The 13,213-nt window shown below is 37.1% G+C and overlaps 1 protein-coding gene across 1 annotated transcript in view; it reads right to left on the reverse strand.

Annotated features, from left to right (window-relative positions):
• Positions 1–13,213, reverse strand: part of LOC121297041 (transmembrane protein 132D-like) — a 45,327-nt gene that overhangs the window by 10,501 nt on the left and 21,613 nt on the right. Inside the window, exons 4-5 of the mRNA XM_041223052.1 lie at positions 6,088–6,265; positions 740–883 (exon numbers count right to left, since the gene is read on the reverse strand). Of these exons, the coding sequence (XP_041078986.1) occupies positions 740–883; positions 6,088–6,265 (322 nt within the window). The remainder of the gene's footprint in view (positions 1–739; positions 884–6,087; positions 6,266–13,213) is intronic.

A 13,213-nucleotide genomic window follows, 5' to 3' on the forward strand; every position in this document is an offset into this window, starting at 1 on the left:
GGCAGGGAATGCAATTTAAAAGTTTAATAAAGTGGTCAAAATGTAAAAAAAATATAACAATACACACACCTTACATAAACAGTTGTAGCAACACATGGGAACATGTAACACAATAAAATAAAAAGGTCCTTATGTACCCTTTAAGAGACACTCAATGAAAGGTGTTACTGTACAATATCCTCTCTATCAGGTCCTGCTATGGAGCAATATAAGAATAATTATTGCATTAAAAAATTGTCAGCTGTTTCAAACAGCATTCAACTTTGTCACATCAATGGCTAACACTGTGACTAACAACTCGTCAGTATGCCTGGCAAGACACCTGAGGGAGCTACTGAAAAATACAGGTATGCTATTCAGTAGTCAATTAAAGCAGAACAAAATACCTTTGTTGAAAATGCAGGTCACTGCTCCCAAAGGGTTAGCAAGGCGTTTCAAATGGTACAATCTTTACTGTTAGCACAGCATGTACAACGTAACAACTTGGCAGAAAAATGAATAATTTTCTTAGTAGAGCTATTAACATTCTTTTTTTATTAAGTTAATCCCAATGCGAGAGTAAAGATACATTTGTTTTAAAATTGCTTTACTGAATTACTTTATTAAGTAGCTTTTACTGTGGCATAAATAGCTTCATAACTAAACCTAAATCTATCTTTGAGATGTTTATTGCTGTGCTCAGATACAGCCTCTCTTTTCTGCACAGCCCTAACCTAACCCAGAAGCGCCAGTGGCCTACCTTCAGCACCTCGTCATCAGTGGAGTGGCAGTCAGTGAAGTCAGACACATCTGTCACAGTGCCGTCCTGCTCCAACGCCACCACCTTCACCGGCACCACAACCCTCTTCCCAGTCAGCAGGGCCATGTTCAGGATCTCCGTGTCCTTGAGGCAAGACAGCACCGAGATAAAACAAATTAGAAACCTCCGAACTTCCATCCACCAGTCAGGATGCTTGTTTGCAGGGCACTGTCACATGATAGATGACGCAGAAAATGTTTGGCTTGAAAATAGGGAAACGGAAGCAAAGCCAAACATTGAAGAATAGAGTATCAGATCCTAATGGTGATAAAATCCTGGTTATTACTTTGACCTTTATGGTAGCGAACTTGTCTGTGGTTGGGGCTCTTACATTCCTGATATGGTCAACTACCAGGCTTTTATTGCTTAGTTAACCCATTAAGGACCAAATCATGTTTTCTTTGAAGAAATCAGAACACAAGCTGTATTTATATAATTTGATACATTTAATCTTAACTTTTGCAGTGAACAAAACAGTTAGATTAAAATTTTTTAAAATTAAAATAACAGGAAGATGCCAGTTAAAAATTCTCCAAAAAATTACAAAGCAGCCTGTTCTAAAATGAGGACAATGGCACTTAAAGGGGTTAATGACTATAAATATGAGATTCAAGATAAGTCCAATGTGATAAACAATTTGTGAGGGTTTATTGCCTGTAGGTTTCCATCACAGCCGTTGTATGTATGGCAGTATTATATATATATACACACACACACACACACACACACACACACACACACACACACACTGTCAAGCAAAAGAAAGATGGCTTTGGACTGAAAGGCTCAGACACTGGTAAGAGTTGCCCCAACTTTGACTTTGAAGGATTTGGTTTCATTTAAGCCTAGAAAACTCATGACTTTTCTGTCTGCAACCTGGCTATAGACCCCAAGCAAACTGGCGTCCGGCCAGAGCTGATTTAAAGTGGGAGGTTTGGATAACGTACAGTTCGGCACCTGGTTTAAAGTTCAACTCTAATGGGGCATCGGGATCAGATAGAAGCCCAACAGACTTTTTTGCTCACTGATTTTTTCATGCTAAATCAGACCACTGACAATATTACATCAAAGCATGTTGTATTTTAAACTGTGAAAAGTATTGCGTGTTATATTAAAAAAAACAAAACAAAACAAAAAAAAAAAAACTAGCGGCTCATTGACCTTCAAATTCTGGGTACTGGCTACAAAACCAGGTTGTAGAAAGATCCTTAGAATATACCCGGATAAAGTCTCTTTGACAGTGATGATACCAACTTGGCATAACTACACTGAAATGTTAATTAACTTAAGATCAAAAACCTTTTAATACATTTGAAATACTCTGCCTAATGAAGTACGCCTATGCTGTCTGCTTTTATGCTTAATGTTGCCATTTATCAGGCTTCACACATTACAGCACACAGGCTTTAATTGAGAAGCAGGGATTTGTGATGGTTATGCAGATTATTGCTAATGCTTTGATAGAGGGCCTTAGAAGTTTGGAACATCTGAATGTGCATTAGTTTTTTTTCTCTGTTTGCAGTTGAACTTTCCTTGATACAAATGCATAAAAAAAGCACTAGGCACCAAGTCATCTAGTAAATCACTAGCAAAAATGACACTTGAACTTTGAATTCAAGTCTTCAGTTGAATTAAAAAAAAAAAAAAGCATTGCTCAAAATTTCATCAGATTTGTTACCATATTCACTTCTTACCTGATCATTGTATATTTTATTATTTCAGTGTATCTGCCAGTATGGCATTACATTGGCCCTTGACTTGTCCATAAAAAGATGCAGATAAGACAATGAATGGCAAGGTTTATTTAAAGTGTATTAACTGTTTGGTGCCTGTATTGATTATCTGATGGTGTTGACGTTTTTATGATCTTGGTTTATTAAGCAATATTAATTCATATACTCATAAGCCAAAAAATTGTATTATTTTGGATTAACCATCGCAATTCCTGGTGTACAGTACTTTAAGAGCTGGGTTTGTTTGTAATCATGGTAATAATACACTTTTTAAATCACCCAGATTGTTTCAGGCAGAAAAAAAGACTTGCCTAGTGTAACTTCAGACCCTGGAAAGAGTGGAAGAGTTTAGTAAATTTATCAGATTGCTTATCTAAACTCAACATGTGGAATTAATTTGAACGGTGCATTTACTTTCAGAAGCAATTTGCAGAACTTTAATGATCTGATAAGCAATTCCAAAACTAAAGCCTATGTGTACAAAGCTCATTTCAACTCCAGCATACCAAATTAATAGAGAACTTTTATGTCGCTGAAATTCAGCCAACATACACAACACTACCAGTACACAATATTAGACATATCTAATGCTGAGAAAAGATGGAGGTGGGGACAGTGAACCTTTTCCTGACCAGTTTTCAACGTGCAAAAGATACACTCCTAAAGAAATACAGATCTGCCACATTTGCAAATCCTCTGGTTACCATGGGATCCCCTGGACATGTCATATGATCCACTGTCTAGACATACTGTATACAAGCTGCCAATAGAACAGGGAAGACCAAAGTTGGCCCTTCAATTCCTGGTCTTTGTTCCAACCATGTTCTAAATGTTTTAATTAAACCAATGAAACCTCCATGCAGACCCCAAAGTAATTCATTCTATCATTTTAAACCTGGAGTGGAATGGCCCTCCAGGAACGGGATTAGACACCTCTGGTACAGAGCTTTGGACAACGATTCAACACAAATGAGCACAACGTTTGTGAGAAACGTCTGTTCTTGTTCTAAAATCAGCTGCCCAGGGTAGCACTCACTGCTAATGATTACGATTCCCAAACGTCATTGTATAACACCCCACACAGTAAAGATGAATTCAGATTGCTGTCTAATTCTGATGTAATCTTAGTCGACCCCCTCAATGCAATATATGAATGAATTAGTTAATTGTCTCATCATTAGGAATGGAAGGCAGGCCAATAAAAATGATACATTGACTCAGAGTGGAGAATAGAACTCAGGATCAGCCAGCCGATAATGATGGGAATTAGTCAAGAGGCACTTTTAATTACACTTCATCCATTAGCGTGCAAGTAATTAGAGCCTCTCATGGTCACAACAGAAGAAAAAGAAAAAGAAAAGATCCTCCCGGCTTCCCTGAAGGTAGAGAAAACACAGCCGCAATGTGCTCTTATTAATCTGTGGCATTATAATGATGTGCAGAGCAGATAAAATTAAAATGGCAAGGAGAGATTACAGCTGATTTAACAGCACCATAAACCTCTACTTACTGTAAATGTGGTGCAATTTGCTGGGCTTTTATCAGTTAATCATTTTAATAGTCATACTGCTCTGTCAATTTCCTTATCACGCAGTATCACGGCTGACATTTTTAGTGCTGAGTTGGAGGCAGTTATTATAAGCTTGGCGTTCCTGAACATGAACATATACCAAAAAAAACACTGCTTTTTGCCCAATACTTTATTTTACTGGATTCATTAAACATAGTTTGAAGTGCAGTCTAGCAAAACACTTATTTCATGTGCAAGGACCAAAAAAAGTGACAGCAACACATCTCATGTAAAAGGGTATGGCCAGTTAGGTATAGATTAAGGGGCTAATAACATAGCCTTTGTGCTGTATGATTCTTTATATCTGCTTAGATCGTTAGCGGCCATGCTTACTAACTATTCAAAATTGCTTCTGAAAAGACTGCAAATAGTGAGGAATTGAGATGCTTGTTAACGTTGTGCTATGCAATTCCATAGGTGAAGAAGCAGTGCAGTGAAGCCTGTGCAATGCTAATATGCTTCTCAACCAATTTGCCTTGATTCAGATGCAATTCTTTGCTGCAATAGCAGGCATGGCAAATAATGATCTAAGAAAGGGGTATCCAAAGTTGTCTCTTCCAGTCCTGGTCTTTGTTACAACCCTGTTCTAAATTGTTTAATTGAACCAATTAAACTTTCATCCATATCCTGAAATAGTACATTGTATCATTTTATCTGTTAAAACTGGAGTGGAATGGCACTGCAGGACCGTGATTGGTCACCCCTGATCTAAGCAGAAAAAACAATGAAAAATTAACACATAATAGGAAACAGAATCACAATTAAATATTAGAAAAACACGTATGGTACATTTGGAATTTTCATCCCACACTGTAAGCAGGATCTGCATTTATTTATTTATTTATTTATTAATTTTTTTTTATTAATGTGACCAGCTGGTTCTACAGAATGAGAATAGATACGGGTCTTGAGGGCTGATCGCAGATTGAGATCCCTGCTATGCAAAAGCAAGGTTCTTTAGGGATTAATTAATTATAATCCTAATAAAAAACAGGCAACTTTACAAATCACAGGTCCTCTTGAAAAGTCTTGTATTTACAGAAATTCAATTAATTGCAGAGGTATTTATAAAATCATGCTAAAAATATTTGCAGTCACTGTGAGGGAGTGCAATGAATCTAGGTAAAACATTAGCAAGTGTGGGATGTTAGCAAACTGCAGCAGTTCTGAATAAGAACAAGAACAAGGCAAGATCAAAATCTGTATCAAACACAGAATACCTGAGTGCAGTGCACTGGAGTTAGTACATCCTCAAAATGGGATCTACTAGAGACTCGAGTGAAAAAGCAAATCCCTACATTAGGTAGACTCAAATAACTCAAAAAGCACAGCAAGACTCCTCACATAAATAATTAGCACCCTCAGGATGTACTGCTGGGGAGAGTGGAAATTGCTTTGCAACAAATCCACAGTCGGTGTCAGAAAAATATTATTAAAATGCAGTATCAGTGTACTACTGTATTTGTGTAGCGCACATTCCCCTATCTATGACTGATACCATTTTTACATGATTTAAAGTTGTAGTACAAATCAGGAACTGTAGTATCTCCACCACAGTCTGCTTGTATTAACACCGCTAGCTAGTCACAATCACACTGTCTCTGAGACATTGGACAGTAGCTTTTTATTTAGACCTGTGTCATCCAGCCAGAACTTGAAATTGGAAATAAACATGTCACCCTCATTTTAAAGTCTCTTTGTTGGTTACCTGTTGAGCGTAGATATTTAGGTCCTAAATAAGCCTAGTCATCCTATATATATTTGCTGTTTGATGACCCCATAGTACATGGTCACCCATGAGTCTACCATCTGTCCCGATACTGGCCTGTGGAATCCTGGGGTGGTAAATCTTCCAGCGGCTATGCACCCAGGCTGTGGAATTCACTGCATTGTTGCATTTTTATATCTACAGCACTATCACTTATGTAATTATATATACCCTCTCTGTGATGCCACATGGTAACTGCACGCTTATGCTAGCTCACCATGGCCAGGGGAGCGATCCCTATGACCTCCTTTTGTGTGACATAGAGCTTGGTCTCCCCCTCCTCCGCTGCCTGTCCTGTGCCAGGGACCTCCACTTGCCACGTGATGCCCAGGCTGTCTGACTGGCTGCTCAGCTCATTGGCTTCAAAGTCCAGCTGCATGATTTCCAATAGGCTGCTCTTGGACCTAAAGATAAAGAGAAAGCACTGGGATTACAGAATAAAAGAAATGGGTGAATACAGACATACAAACATAATGAGCAGAGGTAATAAAGGGTTAAAGTTTTTGTTACATTTTTGTACCTACTACAGTAATAACGGTTCCATTAAAAATTGTATGTAGGGAATCGCTTTGATTGACATTTGACTGTTAGGACGTTTTAGTGGAAATTAATTTGATCGTTTCAGAAAGATGGGTCAAAAGATGTGCTCTAGGCTAGTTAACTAACACTTTAATCAGACTGGCTTGTATTGTGCTGATAAGAGAAGCGGGTCAGGGACATGTGGGAAGTGAAGTTCTCACAACTCATCTTTGGCATTTGAAATGTGCATATTTACAACATGTATCTTCTGACACAAGCTATTCAATGCCCTTTAAAACAGAAGAGCATCAACATAACCGGAGAGGCGGGCTACATTACTGCAGGCCTTGTGTGTTGAAACCGTGTCCCTGTGCACCTCACATACTTATGAGTGAAAGTATTACCAGATAACAAGCGGCTTCAGGCAGAAAGGTCCACAAAGGTGATCTGGAAGCAGAGCAGAGCACATTGTATCTATATGTGTACTACATCAGCACAAATTACTGGATAGAAATAACAATGCAATAGGAAGCCTCAAAACTTGTATTAAAGGTCATTATATTTATACCAGATACAGGTACCTTACAAGTTATGGCATAAGAAATCTTGCCTCCAGAACGGCCTGTATCGACTGTCAACATTGTACTACTGTAAAAGATGGGTCTCATTCATTAAAGCAGAACCTGCCCTGCTTTTAGTAACCAAGTGGACCAATATGCACTTTGAAACAAGCCTGACAACCGCTACCACTTCAATCCAGTACAGTAGACTCCACGTATAGGAACACCTCCTAAGAGGTCTAAGGGAACACCCTTGTGGTGAAACCAATTTTTCCCACTGTAAATAATCCGACTAGAGAAACAGGAACTTCACTAAAAGAACACCTTCTTGGCACTGATAGTGATTCGTTCACCATGGATACAGTACTGTTTTGTAAAAAAGCAACATGCCATCGCGAGAGGGACACTGATTGGTTTATTAAATCTTTTCAGAACTGCCATCATATCATTGAATTGTTTTGTATTTTGATTTCCACGAGTGCATCCCATCACTACAAAATGGCATGTAAACAAACAGCAAAATGAGCAAAGTTGGAAATTGTTCGAGCTCTTGAAAAAAACTTGAATCAGACACAAGTCGCTGGGCAATTATGTTAAATAATGTGCATGTCTTGTATATTGCTGCTGTATTTTGTAACGTGTGTAGGGGTGCTAATTTAATTTGACAGTTAGGTTATTAACGTTAAGTTAACTCTAGTAACGGCAATTATTTTTGGCTCTGCCACTGTGATAGCCAGAAACACACCCGCCAGCTAATTTCATAGTACACAGAGATTTAAGCTTTTTGACCATGTTGTTTTGCTTTAGTTTTATTAACGTTAGTTTGTCTATTACTTTATTATTATAGTTTATTACCATGCACTTACCTATTGCTTTGCTTTTACTTATTCAGTTGAGTTGATGCATGCGCGTCATGACAAGTACAGTACTACATATGTATTTATTTATTGATTGATTCATATTATGTCAGGTGGCTAACTCCGTCTTAGAGAACACTTTGGTTATAAGAACACTTCGCTTCCTTCCCGAAGGTTGTTCTCTTAGCCAGAGACGACCGTATTAACATTAATAATAACTCCCTTGGTGAATTTCCGCAGGAACGGGTATTAATAATAACTTAAGGAGGTCATCTACTTAAAAGGAATCTCCAGTAGATAAGTACTTAGGACAAGAACGGGACATGTGAGTAGTTGGGATATCCATAGTTATTTTACAATACCTGTGGAGTTTGCGGAGGGTATTATAAACACCCCTGTTTTATGAACTCTCTGACAGACGTGCCATAGTTATATATATATATATATATATATATAATATATATATATATATATATATATATATATATATATATATATAAAAACTAATTTGAATACAAACAGTTTTCATCAAAGACATCTAAAATAAAGTACTGTTCTGTTCAATAGTGTTAACCAAAAATAAATTGTCTAAACCAATAACTTTTCAAATCCTTTGATATTAAATGTGATGCAAAAAAATGCTACGTTCCTTCAGTGGTCTCTTTTTAAGGCCACATTTTGTGTTTTATCCATCAGAAGAAACTGTACTGTGCGATATTGTCATGTTTGTATGTCAGTGATCTCTAACTAAATGCCAAATCCCTTAATCTTCAAGCCTTGCTGTGTAATTCCTTGTTTAATCCTTGAGAGATGCTGAAATCCCTGAATGAAGACAGATACACTGTAGTTAACATCTGTGTCTCTGGGTATTTTTCCAGGAAACTGCCAAGGGGAGAGCTCTGTGGACAGGCAGAATGAATCGGTGGACCGCAGATTTTCTTGGTATGATTTAATAAGTAGGTCAGGCCAAACAGGGAGTGATAAAAGAGGTCTTGTAATTTTTCCTTAAACAGTGGTAAGGGAGAAATACTGTACAAGTGCTGCAAAAAGGGAGTAGAAAGTCAAAGTAAAGAGGCACTAGCCTTAATGCACTAGCTTTCCACCTCTGGCCAGTTAGAATCCAGCAGAGAAACGAGTCTGATTGTGTGTGCTAGGGTGAGACTCAGGGATGAATACTAGGGGCTGTTCAGGCCACCTCCAACTATAGAAATGGCCATTGAAAATGAGCTACTTTGTTATTTAATAGACTGCTAGTTTGACAGAGTCCAATAGTTGAGGTAAAAATAGTCAAACACATCGACTAGTCGCCACTTTAAAAAAAAAAAAAGAAAAAGAAAAATCAGATATTGGAAAATGTCTGGTGCTTTATTTGTGGGCATACTTCTTCATAACACTGTTTGGGCATTATATTTTAAAAGTGTTTGGTGATTTTTTTTTTTTTAAATAAATATTTAATAAATGTTCTAAAAGTCATGTTGATGGATTGCAACCGCAACTGCACTTCTGTCTATCTGAAAACTGCACAATTACTTGATAATCACACACTAGTCTTTAGATTAAATATTAGACTTCCAAAACAAAACTCCACATAGCAGTCAAAGCTGCATTAAAGTTTTTAACCCAAGTAAAAAAAAAAAAAAAAAAAAAAAACATAAACAAAAGGCCTTGTTTACAGTATGACTATTGTCATCAACACACACTGACACACAGAGCAGGGTTAGGCTCGTATTCAATTCTTTACTTCCTTCCAGACCATCAGAGTCCATCTTCATCACTCTTGAGGGAGATGGAGCCTCGCTAGCCGGCTCTGAAAAGCGCATGAATATAAAGCAAGGTGATTGGAACAGGTTGTGTCCTCAGCAGTCAGGTAAGCAGTAAGCAGCTGCTGTTTCATCTTAAAGCACACAATGTGTGTTTACAAATGCACCTGCCTGTCCGTCAGGGAAAAAAAAAAAAAAAAGCAAATCCAAGTACAAAGATTCATCTTTCCCCCATACCCTCATTCTTAGACAGCACAATTTTGGCACCGGGAAACAGCAAGGGTCCTGTTTTGAAACAAGCGCACAAAGGTAAAATCATTTTCAGAGAGGAATGTCTCTATAAACCACAAACAGTCCATGTAGAGCAAGGCTGTAAGACCCAGCATAGCCCTAATAATGGATTACCTTACCTGCATTAACATTAGGTAAATGAAGATTAGTGCTAATCAGGGTCTGTGAAAGCAGTCAGTAATGTATAGAAGGAAAACACATGCACTGAAGGTTAGAAATGGAGGGTTAGGAAGTGGGCCCATCAGTTCCTGACTAGAACAATGTTTCATTAGTTAATTCACCCCCAACACTATGCCTCAAGGGGGATTAAGCTATGATATCAACTAGTTCAGAGGATGATTTATTATAGGAGGTCACTACATTAATATTTACCTGCTTAAAGTATTTTATAATAATAATAATAATAATAAATAATAATAATAATAATAATAATAATAATAATAATAATAATAAAATGAAAGTAAAAATAGAAAATGTAATTTGCCGTTTCCTTTAATGGTTAATAGAAAAAATGTATAGTTCACCCTGATATCTTATTTGCGTAAAAGGCTCCTTTTTCGCCCAGTGCTAACGATACAAGATGAAGTGGTGTATCACAACTCTAGCAGGCAATTCACACAGCTCATTTCCTCTGAGATTCTACACAAAAGCCTAGAGATGAATGATGCAGACAAACCATTCATCTGGCCTACTTTTCAGCTAACACTTTGAGAAAATGTGTTTTTTTTTTTTTTTTGCTGCAGGACAGGAAGGAAGGATGACAAAGACCACTTCTAGAGATGCAGGATTTAGCTAAAAGAAGATTAGCGAGAGTCTCCTAAATGATTAAAAACAAAAAGACATTTCAATTTCAGAGAGCTGTAGAGATTAGTTTAACTAATTTCTATAGTCCCTAACCCTAAACTGGCTCCGATTCTAAATATACAAAATTGAAACGCTTTAAAATCAATATTTAACTTCTTATTAGTATTAGCAGCATTGTTCCTTATCCTTGGGCTGAAGGTATTTTGTTATCTGCAGATCCACAATGAATAATAAAAATAAAAAAGCGAATCAATTCTATAGGCTTGATTATCAAATCAAGAAATGCTCTTGTATTTTGTTTTACTATGCTGCTTTATTAGAATTATGTGTTGCTTATTTCTACTGTGCCAAATATAAATAAAAACAGGATTGTTAACACTGATAGTAAATTACAACGAACTCAAGGGGCTATTGTATAGTAAATCAAACATTATGACAATTTTCATCATGTACATAACATGTTTAAGACGTGTTATTCTATATTATATAATATCCCATCGTGGTTGTTTTGGTTATTGTGTAACACTATACTATGCGAGCATTGCTCCACAGTTGAATGAGAATGATGGATTGCAATGTGAAAATGATCTATTTAGTGCAATTTGAATGCACACACTTCATTTCCATATAGAAAACGTTATTAGTGTTATTAATATTCCCTGTAGTGTTTAGCATTAGAAAACAATTCATTTCATTAGGCAAATGCAATTGCATTTTTTTTTTTGTTTCAGATTCTTTAGTGCTTCTGAAAGGGCCATTCTTTATTTTCTGCTTCTTATATTTGAAAATAATAAGGCATAGTTTAAAATTCACAAAGGAACAGTGTAGTATTGTTTTTCCAGGAAACTATAAGCTCTCAGAATTTAAAAAAATCAACTTTGATCCACCCAATTATACTTATCGGCCGAGGCGAGTCAGAGGGTTTTAAGGGCCACAGTAATCTTTGAAAGTAAAAGGCCTTTCTCTTAATATTAAAAAATAGCTATTGTCTCCTACAAAACATTCACTTGTAAAAGATATAATAAACTGAGTTTAGCTGACAAACACTTTGGCTAATGCTTTCACTAATGCTGTACATATATACCTTATATTTAAGAAATTAATTTTATTGAATTTGTTTTCACAAAGATTGTTAACTGGTACACTACAAGCGTCGGTATTAAGTTCTGTCATCATGAAATCAGTGGAAGACTCAAATATGCAAATTGCTCTCTTGACAAAAACTGCATAATTGTGAGCTGAGGTTTGAATATGTCCTCTGTTAGAACAGGACAAGTTTACAAAAAACAAGCATGTTCTATCTCTGGAGGGCATATTCAAATCACAGGGTTTTCCCCATGGAACCAAACCAGGATGCCTAACCAAAGCGAAATGACATAGAAAACAAGACCTGTGGAGCATGCATATTGGGCATAATTGTCAGCTATCAACTGATGTAAAATCTTCACATAGTTGTAATTTTTCTTCAGCAATGGATTTGTAAACCATTATGTAACAGCCAAGTAAAGGAGACAAATTTGCATGTGCTTGACACATTCAGTGAAAATAAAGTCCCCATACATGTATTCATATTTCCAAAGGTCATTTTCAGATAAACTTTAGCCTGGCCTGCAATTATATGCCATGCTAGCGGTACCTCTCTTCTTTCAGCTAGCCCTGGGGTGGGTTTTAATTCCTAATGCAGACTTCTCCCACCCTTTCAGCATGATGACTGCCCATGGAGTACCTGCATCATAATCACATCTGTCTGGCTTATTTTGTACTTAATGAATTACTTAATAAGGGTGTCATCCTCCTCAGGTCCTATGAAGAACCAATAAAGAAGAAATGAGGGCAACAACTCAATACTGTTAAAGAAATTGGAGGCATCAGAAATCCCAAATGTCAACTGTGTTTACGTACAGGTTTTATCAGGATAGTTTCTCACAGACACAAATGGTGTCTCAGAAGTCAGGAAATAATCTTGATTCACATACGCACACAAATCAGGTGCATTCAATGCCCTAGCTCTGCAAATATGTATTTTTCTAAAATGGCTGCTGACTCCTACAGCAATCCCCACTGGTGTTTTAGAACTGAGACACTGAGAAGCATGCTGTTCTTCTTGACCAGTCATTCGAGGGCCTTTGTTTTCAGATGGCAGAGTGCTGTGGAGCTGCACGGCCAGAATAGATCCTCCTGTAAACACATGTTTCAACAACGTACTGTCTGCTTTGCCAAGGTATTTCCCTAGAGAAGTCATTACTAACCAGCTTCACTTTTACAGTGCATTTGGTATCTGAAGGCTTAATTTGGATGTTATGGATGTCCACATGAGTGACATGGTAATGGTAGGACACTTGCCTTGGTGATATTTTCATGCAGTTGTTAAGATCTCGATTTACACTAGCCTGGATAAGCAGAAACCTGTGCTATCCATAACTGTGTGACTCGGTGTTGTAGTATTTGTGTTCATACAGTGTCTTATCTTAGTGGACAAAAGTCTGTTGTATATCAGGGTTACTCATTTTAAATTACTTTGTAGTCTGGTTCAGTAGTTTAACAGGTGTCTT

Source organism: Polyodon spathula, chromosome 22, assembly GCF_017654505.1.
Source record: "Polyodon spathula isolate WHYD16114869_AA chromosome 22, ASM1765450v1, whole genome shotgun sequence".
Taxonomy (NCBI): Eukaryota; Metazoa; Chordata; class Actinopteri; order Acipenseriformes; family Polyodontidae; genus Polyodon; species Polyodon spathula.